The sequence below is a fragment of the Volvox carteri genome (genome assembly GCF_000143455.1).
Source record: "Volvox carteri f. nagariensis unplaced genomic scaffold VOLCAscaffold_19, whole genome shotgun sequence".
Lineage (NCBI taxonomy): Eukaryota > Viridiplantae > Chlorophyta > Chlorophyceae > Chlamydomonadales > Volvocaceae > Volvox > Volvox carteri.
In genome coordinates, this window is record NW_003307562.1 from 1629362 (window position 1) to 1646073 (window position 16712).

The following is a 16712-nucleotide window of genomic DNA, read 5'->3' on the forward strand; positions in this document are numbered from 1 at the left end:
TTGTTGCACTGATTGTGGGGCTTGGATAAGCCAAAGTTGCTCCCTTGAGACTGGCAATCCTATTGAAAGAGTAAGTTGGTCTGCTATTGCCTGTGCCACCGGACAGGCCCAGAAATGATGATAGCGAGGGGATACACCTCCCACTGAACCTATTGGATAACCTCCACAACCACATATCGTTGGGCGCGACATCCTAAGATGGGAATTTCCTAACATAGGCACCCCATCAACCGCAAGACGCCACCAAATCTCTTTTTGTTCATTTTCCCACCGTAAATGAAACCATAAACGATGGAATGTCCGTTGCAAAAGAAAAATAGCTTCATCCAATATCTCAGAAGAACCCGTCGCCTCTTTGATGAAAAGGGTATGGGCCACACGGCGAGCCATCGAAAAAGGTGAAAGTTGCATATTAGTCGCTATTTTAACGGATAATTGTTGGAATCGGATCGGAGGCCCTACACCCCATCTCCAACCAAGCCTCGACACTAGGGTTTGAGTAACCGACTCAATAGGGGGCCATCGGTGCCTTGCAAACACGTGGTGACGGTGGGGCCAGTTGCCTTGGCTCTGGCAGCGACAACAGCAACTGCAACAGCAACAGTGCCAATCAGCTACGGGCTGATGAATTGTCGCAGTGGCGAGGTTCGGTGTCTGAGGTGGAATTGTTTGGGGAAGAGGGTGGAGGTGAGGAGGAGTTCGATGTGGAGCCGGAAACAGCCGCCCAGCTAGAGCTGCGAGCGACGGTACGTGTAGAGCTCTCACAGGCCAGCTGAAGGAATTTGTGTGTATATGTATGTATGTATGTACAATTTATCTATGTGTGTGCAATGACGAATGAATGAGTGCATGCGGTCGTAGACGCCATTAGGTCAATACGGCTGTGCAAATACGGCAATACGCTGTGTCAATACGGCACGGCGAGATCAATACAGCATATCTTCACCGACTGTACAGCAACAACTGACAAAGATGGACCGGATCCAGCGGTGATCGGTATCCTGGATGAACGCTGCGAGGTAGAATGTGGGGGGTAGAAGGAGCTCTCTTGTTGCTTGCCCTCGCAATCACATAATGCAGGCAGCAGGCATAGACACACACATGCACTTAAAACACATTCATATACACATACATATACACACACAGACACACGCAATCTCGCAATGCACAAACGGTGCACAATTGGAACAGGAAAATCCTTTCAAGGCTAGTTAGACGACAATGTTTTTTGCAACAGCAATATCGTGGCAATGCAGGACTGGAACACGGGCATTATTTTGAGGCTGGCAAGAGGGAAGGGGTCGAATAGAGCTTCCTTGCAAAGCTAACACTTTACCACGCATGCACTTTTCCATGCACTTTTTACGGCAATGCACTTCCCTCCGCTGTACCGCCCGGGGGTTGTGTCGACTGCGAGCTGGAGGAAATGCGATTTCCATAAAGTATGTTCCATGCGTTTATTGCATGGTATACGCATCATATCGTACGGTTTATCGCGTCTCGGACGTTATCAAAGATACGTTTTCAAAGAAGTTAACCGAAAGGGCACAACTACCGCCGTGCTCGCACTTCCTAATGAAAATTGTGGATGAGCAAGCGCTCAAGAGTGCGCCTGCGTATCTCTGTGTGTGTGTGAGTGTGTGTGACATCGTAGCGCAGTTGTGAAGATTCGTTAAGCTGATGATGATGTGCGCACACGTGAACGTTTCCCATGATTGCCTGAGGAGCTGTGCAGGTCACGGTGAGGACCGTGTGGGGCCATTTCCACCTGGCCGGTGCACCTGGGCAGTGTTGCTTCCTGCTTTGGGGGATTTTTTGAGGACTGCACTGCCATCTCCCCCCCCCCCGTTGTAAGATCGGTCCCGACTTGCATTCACAATCTGTACTGTCGTGTCCTCGTTCAAGAGCCGCAGAAGCCACAGAAGTGTGTCCTGAAGCCAAGCCAAGCCTTCCTCTTAAGCCCTTCCTCCCTACAAGACAAGACTGCCCGCCGCGTAGCTTTCGGTGTAGTGTAGCTGTGGTGGCACTCCTTTGCAGAAAGTGGGCGCCCTGTATGTGCGAAGATGCCGTTTATGCGCGACGTACAGTACGGATTTGATGGACGTGCCCGAGGAGTAAGCACCCTGTCCCACCCCAACCTCCTCCAAGCTCCACATCCCAAGCTTTTTATACCGGCAATACTGCCGGACGGTTTGCGGATATATATGATGTGTGAAACAGGGGGGTATATCTTCCGCGGTATTTCGGGGCACCCTCATCCAGTCACTCTAGTCAATTTCTCAGTGTCTCGCTCAGGGGTTCCGCACCCACCACCAGCATCCAACGGAATCTGCCGGATCGACAGCGGGCCCGACTCCATTCCTGGTCGGCTCGTAGGTTAACTTTATCCCAGGTCACCACCGTCCATCAACTATGGGCGCAATACCTTCCATCATCGGAAGGATTTTCGACCCTGACAGGTCTCGATCCCGGGATCTCACGGGGGCAATGGTCGCGCGTTACCAGTAGTGCCTAACCCTAGTAGCATGTATGCTTGCATGTAGAGGGTCTAGAACGGACGGGGACCGGTGGCGGGTCCGGGACGGGAAGGTCCACCGTGTGCGTGTATTGTTGATCCTCCTGATTTCGTTTGCTCTGCTCGCTCGTTGTGCTGGTCGCGGCGGTCTGGGCCAAATAAGGTCCTCCTTCATCACTTCGCCAGAAAACAACGCGCTACGACGCGCATACCACCGCATATACCACCACTACCATTGCATATTTTGCCTGTACAATATAGACACAGACAGCCGGGCTGCAAAACTTCTCGACACGGCGTTTCCTGTACGGCAGCTTGTACCGCCGTAAAAAATAGTAAAGGCCGCCATAAAGGTCGTCTCGCCGCCGTTGATTCACCTGGCGGCTGTGCAGTATACCTGGCCACCCAACAAGTCGTCTGTGGCTCCGCTTCTCCGCGCCCTGCCGGGTGAAGGTCGGCCTGGTGACCCCCCCACCCGGGGGTCACACATCACGGGTTAATGGCCTCCTCCGTCCAGACCAGGCTGCCGTCCTCATGCACCCCCCTGGAGTACCTGAACCGCTCATTGGAACGGAGCAGCAACTGCTCCACCTGCGGTCATAGCAGGGAGGCACCAGCAACAGCAGTAGGAACAACAGAAGCAACAGCAGTAGCAACAGCAGTTACAACAGCAGTAGCAACAGCAGTTACAACAGCAGTAGCAACAGCAGTTACAACAGCAGTAGCAACAGCAGTAGCAACAGCAGTTACAACAGCAGTAGCAACAGCAGTAGCAACCAAGCGGCCGTTACCATCATCATCACCGCTAAATGATAAGGACCGGCCATAATCTATGGTCTCAGCAGAAATAGCACCAGTAATAGCAGCAGTAATAGCAGCAGCCATATTAGCAGTAATAACAACAGTAACCGCAGCAGTAGCAGCTGCAGTAGTAATAGCAGCAATAGTAGTAGCAGCAGTAATAGCAATAGTAGCAGCAGTAGCAGTATAGCAGCAGTAGTAGCAGCAGCAGTAATGCAGTCTTAGCAGCAGTGGTAGCAGTAGAGCAACAGCAGCAGTAATAGCACCGCTGGGGTCAGTACGGTAGAGCGGTAGGGCACAGGGGCACCTGCCGGTCGGCCCGACACTTCTCCACTCACCTCCCCCACTCTGAGGACCACCAAACAGAACGTGTCCAATGGCGGTTCCTAGTGGGTAGTGGAATGGGGTGGAGTGGAGTGGGAGGTGGAATGGAGTGGAGTGGGGTGGGGAGTGGAGGGATGAAAGCGCCACAGGGCGGAAATGAAAAAATTAAACATGTATAATCCCGCAAACATCAAAAATCAACTGCCGACATCCAGGACGCACAGAGGCCTCCAGGACAAGTCTCAAGGGCGTGAGAGTTACGATGTACGAGAGTACGGCACTGAGGGAAGGAAGCTTCCAGTCATGCCAGAACAGGCATTAACGTAAGATCTCTCGCCGCGCGTTACGTGGTTTACAGCATCAGCCACTTCGCCTCGGCAGTAAGGCAAGTCAACACACTCGCTTGCCGCTGTGTGACTGACTGACTGACTGACTGACTGACCTGCGGCCCTGGCGCGGGATTGTTCCAAGCTTGGGGATCCTCCGCCGCCCGAGGCCGACCCGGATGAGGCCACCCGAATTGCTGCCGCCCGCCTTCCGACATAGCGGCCCAGGTACGTGTGCGTGCCTGTGTGGGCGTGGGCGTGTGTGTATCTGTGTGTGTGTGTATGTATGTGTGTGTGTGTCTCATCTGGGCCGCGTGGGATGGGAACGCAAGTGGCGCGGATGCCACACGTGAGCGTGTTGAGGGCGGGAGCGAGGAGAGGAGGAGGCAGACAAAACACAACTACTCCGCACCTCCTGTAGGGCCGCGTTCGTGTGGGCTGAGTCGACGATGAGCAGGTCGCCGGCAATTCGGTACTGCTCGCGGGTGTCCGGGAAGTACCACGCCACTTCCGCGGCTGGGTTGGCTGATACCTCCTGCACCTGGGGTTGTGCGTGGAGGGGGAAATGGCGAGGGTAATGGTGCGGATGAGGTGACGGGGGCGCGTGGTTCAAGGGAGTAAGGATAAAGGGTCAAGGGTAAAAGGTAAGGTGAAAAGGTTCAGGTGATGAGTCGTCGACTGAGCCGGCTTTCAGGGTATCAGCCTGGCGCGTGAGTCAGTCAGCCCTCAGCCGTGCAAGCTGACGTGTAGCCGCCAAGCGCCGTACGGCTGGCCCAGGCTGCAGCGCTGCATGCTGGCTGTTGAAGTTTGGGGGTCTCCACTATCGTAGTATAAACTTACGTGATGAAGCGTTCCCCGGCCCCTGGAAACTAGAGCGTTTGGAGCCGTGGCGCACAGCGAGAGGGGCCAAGCTTACCTTTCTTGATCGGCTGTCTGTAACAAAGGTCAAAGAGTCGTCATCGTCCGCTAAGAAACCTCTAAAAACAACGGTCCTGTTTGCCGGCCGTCCATCCTCTCTCACTGTCGCCAACTGCACATATCGGCTATACGCAAGATGCTTATTCTTCTTCAAGGATTTCTGAATTTTAATTCTCCAAATTGGCGTAGTTAGCCTCCCGGCCATCGCGGCAACCTCTGCGGCAAGGGCCATTTATAAGCAGATGGATATGCCTCCTCAGCAGCTCTTACCGCACCCAATAATCAACTGCATGCATAACGAATATGTAATCTAAATGCCTCGTAAGGAATTCCAAAAACTTTGAAATTTTGAGTGAAGCTTGCTGCAGCTTGGATCGGTGTCGGCCACAGGCCACCGGCCACGTCACCTAAAATGCCATCCACTAATGAAGGTAGCGCTCCGGACATCCGACGGGCTATCCACATGCGTCCCTTGCGACCTGCGGAACACGCGCTTGCTGTTAGGTCCATGGTAAATGTCGCATATGGGCTGCGGCCGTAGACAGGCACGGGGGATGGGGGACGGGAGTCACAAGCGCATTCCCCCTGTCGCAACGCGGACCTCCTTAAACCCTTTCTTCCCATTGTTACAATAGACCGGAAGGAAGTCGTCGCTGCCATCACTGCTTTTCCTGAAACACAAAACTGCAGTTCTAAACCCTGAGCAACCGGAAACCGCTGCTGCGGCTTCGTTACACACAAGCGCCCCCTGTGGGGGGCTCTCGGTCCCCATCGCCAACACGTCCCGCGCTGGAAGACCACCTTTTCCCTCACCTGGCCCCAACCCCACTACATACATACATACATACATACATACATACATACATACATACATACATACATACATACATACATACATACATACATACATCCTAAATATTCACAACACCTCGCGAAGGGACACACACACTCGACATCCCCCGAGTGACGTCCCCCACCCAACCCACCCACCCACCCCGCGTCCGCTCCCGCACGCGCTTTCGTTCCCTTTTCCCCCCTCCCTGCCTCCTCTCTCCCTACCTACCTTCTCATCCTAACAACCTTCCCCCTCATCGCATCACATCGCGAAACGTCCAGCGCATCAAAAACAAATGCAGCCAATTTCACCGAGCTCCACGTCATTTACATTTTTGGCTTTAGCAGGTTACATGTCCACACCACACCCGCCGGTCCCTTGTGTCATGCCCTGGGTCGCAATGCCCCCTAAAGGACCAAAGGACCAGCTCCGATAGGCCCTCTGCCGCCAGCGGTCGGCGTCGCCGTCGCCGCAGCAGCCGCTGCCCCCGCCGCTACCGCTCCCGTGGCAGGGCTGGCCACCGCAGCCGCGGAAGCCGCCGCGTGCTGCCTGGACTTCTCCCGCAGCCGCCGGAGCAGCACCGCAGTCTCCACAGGCAGGCGGATGCACCCGGCCATCCGCACCATAACGCCTGCCCCGTCGCCGCCTCTGCCTCCACCGCTGCTGCCGCCTCCGCCGGCCGCCATTGATGCCGAAGCGCGGCCCTCCACGCCGCTCACCGCCGCACGTAACGCGCTCACTGGTCCAGCCCCGCCGCTGCCACCGCCGCCACTGCCGGCACCAGCACCGAGCGCCTGTTGTCCCTGCCCCTGCTGCTGCTGCTGCTGCGACCCCTGCCCCTGTTGTTGTTGCTGATGTTGTTGTTCTTGTTCTTGTTGTTGATGTTGTTGTTGTTGTAGGGCAGGCATACTCAGCCTCTGAAGGTGCGGGCAGTTGGAGATGTCCAGGCGGGTCAGCGCCGGGGACTCCAGCGTCACCTCCTGCAGTCGGGGACAGGAGCGCAGCGTGAGGGTGGCCAGCGCGGGGCTGGGGCAGCGCAGCGCCACCAGGGATTTGCAGCCGCTGGCGTCAACGTGCCGCAAACCGTCGTTGCCTGCGCGCGCAAGAAGAGGGGGCCACGAAAGAGACACGGAGGGCGGGAGGTAATGGGAAGGTAAGGAAGGCAAGGAAGGGTAGGTAAGAGGAAAAACACTTTTAAGAGGTGTTCACTAAAAAGAGTTGCGGCTGAGGCTGCAGCCAGGATAGGGTAGGGTGATGTGGCAAACAGCAGCACAGACCCAAACGAAAATGACTTTGTGGCCATGTCGGGCTCAGCCGCATTCGCCCTTGTCAGATGACAAGCTGTTGTTGTTGGTGGTGGTGTGCATGTGTGTGTGTGTGTGCTTGAGGGAGGAAAGGGGGATATTCCCCGCAGGCAGAGCACACACCCCGTTCGGAAGCATATCCAGCCTCACCCACCTCTTCCTCCCCCTCCTCCTCTTCCTCCCCCTCCTCCTCTTCCTCCCCCTCCTACCCGAGCACGCCGAACCCTGAACAGCCCAACCCGTCTTCCCCATTTAAAACTTCGCGAGCTCCGAGAGACCGCTCCCCTACCCGCGGGAATGTCCGCAACCACCACCGAGTTGCACCCGTTGACATCCAGGTGCCGCAGGGAGGAGCCGCACTTGGCCAGCAGCGCCGCCAGACCCGGCCACTCCAGGTGCCGACAACCGAACAAGTTGAGGTGCTCCAGGCGACCCACCTCCCAACGCTCCGGATCCAGATCCACAAGCCTGACAGAGGCATGAGGGGGCATGAGGAAGCATGAAGAGGCATGAGGGGCAGGAGGAGGCATGAGGGGGCAGGAATAAGCATGAGGAGGAGGTTCAAAGGCAAGATCAGATCAGATTGGATCAGATCAGGGCCGCGTGGGGGAGTCTTTAAGATGGTGGTGGATCCTTTCCAATCCAGATTCGAACCTGGCTCTGGATCTGCTTATTACCTAGACTGAATTTAATTGAAGAACTTGAATTTAAACCTGGGTGTGTCCCCCCGATTTTGGATTTGGATTTGAATTTGCCCGCTTCCTTACCTGAAGCACAGGCTGGCTGTCAGGTGGCGCAGCTGGGGGCAGCGCAGCTGCAAGCGAGTGAGGTGGCGGCAGCCCCCCACGTGGAGCTGCTGGAGCGCGGGAGCCACCACTGAAGTACCAACAGCAGTAGCAGCAGCACAAGCAGCAGCAGTTGCAGCAGTAGTAGCAGTTGCAGCAGTAGTAGAAGCAGAAGCAACAGTAGCACCAGCAGCAGACGTAGCACCGGCAGCAGCAGCAGCAGCAGCACCGTCAGTAGAAATAGCACCGGTAGCAGCACCGCCCCAAAACGTCCGTGAACACAAAGCACAGGCAAAAATTACAGAAGGGAGAGCCATCAAAGGGGGTGCGATGAATAAAATGAAAAAAGGGGGAAATTTAGGGCATGTGTTACGGAAAAGATTCACATTTGGTATCGACAGCTGGAAATGTTGAAAACGCTTGCCCCAATAATACACTTTCCTAATCAACGCAAAATTCCAAACCAAATAAAAATATTATATTTCACACAAGCATAATCCTGGTAAAAGTTTAAGAAATTCCAGCGCGCTGGGCTGTAAAAAAGGTTGGCAGGATCTGCAGAGGCTCTCCCCTCTCCCCCCTCTTTCCCCTCCTTCCCCATCCCTCCCGCCTCCTCCCCCTCCCCCCCCTCACCCACGTACCGTGTAATTTACTCAGTGCCTTGCAGTCCGCCAGATGCAATTCCGTGAGCGGCGAGGTGAGGGGAAGCTGCATGATCACTTCGTGCAGGTTGTGGCACGCCGACGCGCGAAACACACACAAATTGCTCTGCATAAGGCCGGGGGGAAGTCGTGGGGAGAAAGGGGGGGAGAGAGAAGGGAGCCCTCCGTGATCGGCGCTTCACTGACGGACGGAAGGGCCCCTCCATGACCCTCCGTATATATAACGGGGAAAGACGGGAGGAGGACGGGAGGAGGACGGAGACAGCTTCCAGCTGTGCAAGAAGATGAACGCGCCCCAGCTTGACGAGCCATGAGGAGGTGCAAGTGCGTCAGTGGGTTGTGTGGGGCTAGAAGGCGACGCAGTCAGCGGCGGGGGGGCGGCGGGGGTTCCCGGGGGTGGAACTTAGGCGCGGAGGGGGGTTTCACAGACTGGACACAGCGGTTGCGGCATGTGTAGATAGATACATGTATACATGTATACATGTATACATACATACATACATACATGTATACATACATACATACATACATACATACATGTATACACTCACATAGTAAACGCACGTAAGACACTGAAAGCGCCCCGACAGTTCTTACGGCACTTACTGTGGCTGGCAGTATCAGCGCCGCCCGGGTGATGCGGGGGCAGCGGGAGATGTCCAGCTGGAGCAGACAGGACTTGGGGAGGGGGGCGGACAGCAGCGCCTTCACGCCGTCAGAGGAAATAGCCGTACAGCCTGCGGGGGTGGGTTGCGTATCTGTCTGTCTACCTGTCTGTCTGTCTGCTTTGGGAAAATTGAGTCGCGATAAGGTGTACGTCGATTGAGTGTGTGTGTGTGTGTTTTAATGACTTGAGCAGCGACTGAAGCTGCTGCCAAGGAAAGAGTGCTGCGGCAAAGAGGGGTGGGGGTGGGGGAAGAGAAAAAAAAACCTTTGCAGCACAGCACGGTCATGGTTCCCAATTATAATTATGGCGACGGTCATAATCAGACGGGATTGGCTCCTTTGGGTTTGGGCATCCCCTTTTGTTCCCCCCATCCCCTTTAGTCATGATGATGATGACGGTGGTGGAAACCCCCCCGAAAACCACAGACCTGATAAATTGATGCTCATGAGCCCGCGGCCGCTGTGGTGGTGTGTGGCCGCCGTGGCCGCACGCGCAAGCCAGCCATTGTGCGTAATGCTGGCGGATCCCCCTGTACGGAAGTACGGCGACGCACCCATAACGGGGCTGCTGCCGTACAACCAGCTCTTGGAACCAGAGCCGATGACCGCGGCAGCAGCAGCAGCAGCAGCCGCAGCAACACCGGTACTGTGACCCGCGGGACTAGTGCCGTACAGCCAGGGGCTGCTGGCACCGCCGCGAGCAGCGGCGGCGGCACCGTACGACGTGCCCATGAGGCCGCTGCCGCTGACAGGAGACGCGCCGTACAGCGGCGTCCCGGAGGCGCTGTCGCTGCCGGCGGTGCCCCGGCGGGTGCGGCCGCCGCCGCTGCCGCCGCCTCCTGCTGCTGCCGTCGCCCCCGTCACAGGCGCGACGTTGACCGCGGCACCGCCATTGCCGTCACCCTGTCGCGGCTTTGCGGCTGCTGCTGCTGTGGGTGGCGACAGCGCCAGCCCGGCCTTGAAGGCGCCCTCCAACACCTCAGCGCCTAGCGGCGAAGGCGGCATGGCGACGACGCCATCTTCCTCGCCCTCCCTACCACCCTCAACACCGGGATCTGCTACCCGGCTGTGAGCCGCATCCCCGCCACCCGCCTCCCCCTCGTCCTCCTCCTCGTCATCATCACTGCTGCTGCTACTGCCGCTACTGGCGCGAGCCCCACCACCCTCCATATCCTCCTCCCCCTCCTGCGCCTTGCCGTCACCGTCGCCGTCAGCCGCCACCGCCGCGGACGACCTCACGTCGTCCAGGAGGGCTCCAGAGGCCTCCCCGCAGGCGCCCGCCGGCCCGCCATCCACCTTCGGCCGTACAGATGGCGCCGGGGTGGCATCGAATTCAAATTGCAACTCATCATCGCCGTCGCCGTCACCGTCGCCGCTGCTCCTCCTCCGCTCCTCCCGCCGGCCCGGTATGGGGCGCTGCAGGACCGGCGACCTCGCCGCTGCCGTCGCGGCGGCTGCGGCGGTGCCGATCGCCGTCGTCGACTTCTGAGCATCGTCGTACTCCCCGTCAGAGTACGACGACGACGATGAGGAGGAGGAGTCGCCGCCCTGCAGCCAGGGCAGCCGCCGCCACGGACGTCCACACAGGGGCTACAGTCACATGGCGCCTTACACCCTTCTCAACACTCCCATCCAACATGCCCCCAAGTGCCGACCCGGCATACCGCCGTACAGCTATCATCTGCCTCTTGGAAGACTAGCGGCCGCCTGAAACCTCTCAAACACGCTCTCCCCTCCCCCCAATCCCTCCCTCCCCCCTCTCCCTCTCTCCCCCCGTTCCCTCCCTTACCAAACCCCCACTCCCCACACCACCCCCACGCGCAAGGAAGCGCACCGTCCACCCCTACACAAGGCCCACCACATATCCTCCCTCTAATTGACGCCGTGCTCGTCCCAAGGAAAGCTGCCCAGCTTCCCACATAAGCCGCGTATGAAACACCCACACATACATACATACATATATACATACATACACTCCATTGCGGCTCAGCCCGACAGCCACTTCCCCCAAAACTGCCCACCACCGCCACATCTACAAGAAATCATGGGCCCCCTGTTCGATCCTTACCTCCGGCGCCAGGCGCTGGTACTTGGATAACGCAACCAGCGCTGAGGAATAAAATTACAATGTACGACAGCAGGTTACGTGCATTCCAGGCAAGCGGGAGGAGGGGCCAGCGGGGGACGAGGGGTGAAGGTTTTGCATCGAAAAGGCAAAAAAAGGCAAAAAAGGAAAAAAGGCAAAAAAAGGAAATGACTGCCAACGGAAGTTCAAAGCACAAAATGCAGTCTTCAAGGCGTGTCTCAACAAAAAGCACAGGGACTGCGTAAACCGCAACTCCGTGAAATTCTCCCCGTGGAGAACGTGTTTGCGTGTTGTGCGCCAACCCGTGTAATGTGGTCTTCAGTGTCTCGTGGAATGCCAGGTTGGGTGCAAAAGGAATGAAGCATCTGTTGGTTGACATTTTGAGTATTAAAATTGCCCACGTCCGAGACTGCCCACGTACCTGGCACATACATACATACATACATACACACTGAGTACGTTCTTCCCACGTATCTGGATACCCCTTCCACGGCCTCCACCTCTCCAGCCCCCAACCTCCTGGTCCGTCCTGTTTTCCCCTCCCCTCCCCGCCCCTCCCTTCCCCACCCCTCCCCTCCCCTCACCCGCGTCCGTAATACCCACACAGTCCGTGAGGTCCACCTCCCTGTCAGGCCGGGGTGGAGGGGTGGAGTGAGTGGGGGATGAATGTGGGGTAGGTGTGGTGTGGGTCAAGTGGAAAACGTGACGGTCAACAAGTGGATTGGGGAGGGGAGAAGTTGGGGGAGGGCGAATCGGGTTGCGAGGGTGTGGATCGGGCGGCTGGGTAGGGAAGACTCTGCCACCTGGCGGCACGGGGCTGGCTGGCACGTTCCAATGAGGTACCTCACGAAGGGGGTCACCCCACGAAATTCATTACGCATTCTGACATTCGCTGCGACAACACGCTTCAGACGCGAGAGACAAAAGACGAGACAGCCGAACCCTACTAACAAGACCCCAAAACAATCAGCAACCTCCCCCACCACACATCCACACACACACATCCATACACACACACACACACTCACGTGCACCGCGTCTGCACTTGCGACTCACGCACTTTAGGTGCTGCATGGTGTGGCACACCGCCATCAGCTGCCCGTCCGACAGCCACCTACAGCCCTTGAGGCTCAGCGCCTCCACGGGCACCAGCCGCCGGTCGCTGCGGCTGCCGGCGGACAGCGCCACCACCAGCGTCGTGAACTCCCCGTCGGACAGCGGGGCGGCGGCCCACTGGCGCAAGCTGACGGCTCGGGCGTTGGGGTGACTTGCCACCATGGTCATGATGCCGTGCATACCCAAACCTGGGTGGTGTGTATGGTAGGAAAGAGTGAGGTGATGGTGATGATGATGATGATGATGATGATGATGGTGGTGGTGGTGGTAGTGACTGTGGTGGTGGTGGTATCTGGAGAGATGGCTGCACCAGTCCCCTATCCTACCCGCCAGGACCAGACCTGCCACCTCGCCTCTCGACACACCCGGCCCCGCTCCACTTCGCTTCCGGCCCTCTTCCCCCACCCGCTCCGAAACCAGGCCGTTCGTGAAGATTTTCTTCCCTACCTGTGGGTATCTGCAGCTGGCGTGTGTTGGTTCTCAGGGACCTGGCGGGCCCGGCAAAGTCCCGGCAGGTTCGTGCCACCCGGGCCAGGTCGCGAGAGCTCAGAAAGCCAAACACGTGGCGCTTCAGGTCGTCGGGAAGGATGTCCCAGTAGCAGACGACAGGAGTGGCAGTAGCGGCTGCAGAATCCGCCGCCGCTGCGTCGGCGCTGCTGCCGCTGGGGAGTTGTTGGGCGGACGAGCCGTCAGCGTCAGCGTCGCAGCCGGCGACTCCTGTTGGAAGCCGGGGTTGCAGGGGCGCAGATGGACGTGTCAAGGAGGACGTGACATGGGGAGTAGGGCTGAGGGGAGGCGGGAGGTGTGGTGCAGGGGTTGGGGTGCAGGGGGAGGTTTGGGATTTTTAAGGTCTGGTGCGTGGGGGAGGAGGGGAGCAGGATGGGTTGCTGAAAAGACGGCAAGATATGGGCAGGCAGGCGTCAAGGCCGTTCGGGTTACCCCAGGTGCTGGTTGGGAACATCTGCTGACCGGAGGGGGAAAGGTGTAGGGGCTTGGAATCCCGCTGTTTGTTAACTGCTCTTTGGTCCGGGTCAAAGGCGGGTGTTCGCAAGGCAGGCACTACTTTAGCATTCCGCAAGTTCTGCTGTCATTTCATCCAATTTCGGGTCAGTTGTGGTCTTATTTTTCTGGATGAATGGATTATTGCACCTGGGCGCGTCTGGCCAACTGGATTCCGCTAGAGGTAGGGCTGTCCCATCAGGCCTTCCCAGCCTTCACCTGCGGCACCGGCGTCGTTAGTCGCTGCAAGCTCCAGCAGCCGCTCCATTGCAAAGTTAAATTTGTTGTTACAGCCTACGTAAACGCTCTCAATAACCTCGCGGTCAAGGGAGCTGCCGAAGAGCTCCAGGAGGTTTATCATATCCGTCGTGGCCTGTGGTGAAGGGTACTCGTGCATGCCGCACATATCCCTATCGTAGAGTGGCCGAGGCATATCAGCAGCAAGGGAGAAAGCTGCACTTCCACGCCCCATAACCCTTGCCCGGCCAGCTGTATGGCGTTGCTGCAGCTCCGCTTCCTCGAGCTCCAGTTCCTCCTCAAATGCATCTCGAGCATTTGCATTTGATAAATTATAAGTTATTGTCTGCTGTCGCCTGGATTTGCTGCTCTTTGGGGGCATTTGGATGTTTATATTCTCAGAAAAGCTGACGTCGGAGAGATTAGAATTTATGAGCCCAACCTACTGTCTCCTTGAAATCCACGAATAGTGCAAATTGCACTGTGCGAAGGCTACAGTTCGCTTTACTTTTAAACATCCCGTACAGGGCAGTAACTAGACTGTGGGACCTTTAAACGGAGCGCCCAAATGATCACTAAAAAGTGCATCAGTTACCCAAGTAGTTCGGGCATCTTAGACTTGTTCCTGCAGGGCATGGTTCCGCCAAGTTCTTATGTCGTACCCTTCCTAATTTAGGAATTCCTACGCCGCGTATTTTCATGTGTACGGTGAGACCAGCGCCAGAGAAACCAACGAAGAACTGCTTAAGGTGTTGGTTAACATTCGTTGCTTAAACGTATAATCATAGACTTCAGCAGTCCAATGAGGTGGCTGCTGGGGAAATGCAGACGATGCGCAAGAACTCCACCTAATTTTCCTACTTTGCAATAACTTTATGTTATTGTGTGCTTTAAGGCATCTCTGACAGCCGGGCTGGCATTGAGTATGCTCCGCTTTGGGGTGGAGGCGTGTGCACACACATGCACATGTGCACACACATGTCCACCTCCTGAGATTCACCAACGACGACAATTAAAACAATCGGAATCAAGCACGCGCGGTGCAGCAGCAAGCGAAACGCCCCAGCATTGACTGCCTCCAGCGTGCAATTCCTCGAGGCTAGGTCAGGGCGCCATGCAGTGCGTGCTTAAGCTGCTCCTTGGACTTCGGGGGCCCCATGCAGGGCTCACCAATTCGGGGCCAGGTGCACAATGTGTTCATGAGGTGGGATGGGATGAATGCTCCGCAACTAGGATGGGCACAACGCCCGCTGGGCTGGATGGCTGTGGCATGCATAAGCCCCACGCTAGCAACATCCCCATCACAGTAAGGTCGCGGCCATAGGCCCCATGATGCTATATGCGGGTGTATTAAACCTATCGGGAACCCCAGCGACCCCTGGCAATGTGACCGTCTACTCAAGCAGCTGCAATCTATCGGCACTCAGGGCTTCAGACGTGGATACACGCACAACACAAAGAGCAGCGCCAATTGCATTGCTCTGACAGACGAAGCAACATAGACCACAAGACACTTCCGCATATTTGCTCTTGCGATCGCCCATAGCCGGTCAGGCACGGAAGTCACAAATGCGCGGTGTTTACGTCCTACAGGCTGAATCACGTACATAATTTCGTATAAAGATGGGCGAGATTTTACAATTTCCTTGCGGTTTGCGACTTGCAACTTGCGACTACGCAAGTTGCTTGCAAGCTGGACGCAAGAGTGCACTTCGCTTAGCTACCGCAATTTATTTCGCAACCAGCCATAATCAGGTCTCAGGCGCATCAGTCTGCGATTGTTGCAGTGCGTAATCGTAGTTGACGAAATTTCGGGCCTCGTGTTAGATCTTGTCGTAACTTCGGAGCTAGCGGGAGCTAGGACTCAGGTGTACCGCGTGTGATGTTGATGATCGCTAGCTTTGCTATTTAAGTGAACATTACTGTGTGTTTGTGAGCCTAAACTGGGTTTGGATATCCCCCTATTCTTCGGCAAGCTTACGTTTCGCGATTGATTGGGAGCGGTCCGGTTCCTTTTCAATTGGTTTTCAGAGCCTAGACCCCGATTGGATCGAGTGCAACGCCTCCCGTGCAACACGGATTGCATTTCGCCAGACTAATTGGCTTGGACGCTAAATGTACGGCCAGGCCTACAAAGCCTCCAAGTCCACCAGAAATGGAATTTTTCACCCATGAAGAAATGCAACGGTTTGCGGCAAGTGTTAATAGCAAGATAGCAGAGTTGCGCGTGTGCGCAAGGAGAACCGGCTACCTAACATGTGCGCTCATTACCGACACTTGAGAATGTACATATGAATCAAATTTTTCATAAGCATTTGTTGCCTGAAGTTCGGCGCTAGTCGGTCTCACTTGGGAACGTGCATGTTGCTGATGCCCCTTGTGGCGGGCTGAAGGTAGAGCAGACACATTCCCGGCTGAAGAGGACGCGAAAGGTTACCGGGGACATTTACGTGTGGCACAAGGTATCTCACGTCGACGGGCGTTTAGCGCCATGGGCGACTATGAGGGACCGCCATACCCTTCGCGCACGAACGGATACGTTGACTCCCTAACCACAATACAAGAGACAGCACTGGCCGAGCTATGCATGAAGCTGCCCTCCGCAATTGAAGGCTTGACTGCGGGAAACGTGAGTGCAGGAGCAATACGCCTTCGGGAACACTTGTTCTCAACCGCGTTTGATTTTTATGGGTCATTTGCGCTTCTTTGGTAGACTTTCGTTGGCGATTACGGCTTCCTGCGTTTCAGCACACCACTCTCGTTTCGGCTCGCTTCATCGCCAGCAACACAAGATAGATGAGTCAAACCTACATCAAAGTATCCGCAAGCGGCTGATCTGTGAAGCATACCAAAAGGTCTACAATCCACTCTTGCGCAATACAGCTGTCCCCGGGGACCCCGGCGACTTAGCTGCCATCTTGTCGCCTTCCCACCTTACACATTACGCATGTTCTTTGCCCCTCCAAACCTCCCCCAACACTGTAATGCTACTTTTTACACTCTGCCGCTTTACACCCTTCCTAATCCGTCAGCTAACGATATGGGGAGTCTCTCTAGCAGACCTGGCTCATCCGCTGCCACAACAATATCCGGAAGACGGTGGTTCGAAGCCACTCATGCACCAAATGGCAGCTGACG

General features: G+C 56.3%; 1 protein-coding gene across 1 annotated transcript; it reads right to left on the bottom strand.

Moving 5' to 3' along the window:
• Positions 1–1490: 1490 nt before the first annotated feature.
• Positions 1491–13956, bottom strand: VOLCADRAFT_104802 (uncharacterized protein; the record flags this gene model as incomplete). Its single annotated transcript, XM_002950631.1, has 16 exons — positions 1491–1622; positions 3655–3702; positions 4083–4208; positions 4379–4507; positions 5348–5413; positions 6439–6812; positions 7313–7491; positions 7791–7822; positions 8442–8576; positions 9077–9207; positions 9565–10684; positions 11205–11245; positions 11807–11847; positions 12283–12526; positions 12786–13055; positions 13557–13956. The coding sequence occupies 16 exons, from the start codon at positions 13954–13956 to the stop codon at positions 1491–1493; spliced, it is 3468 nt and encodes a 1155-aa protein (XP_002950677.1).
• Positions 13957–16712: the final 2756 nt, after the last annotated feature.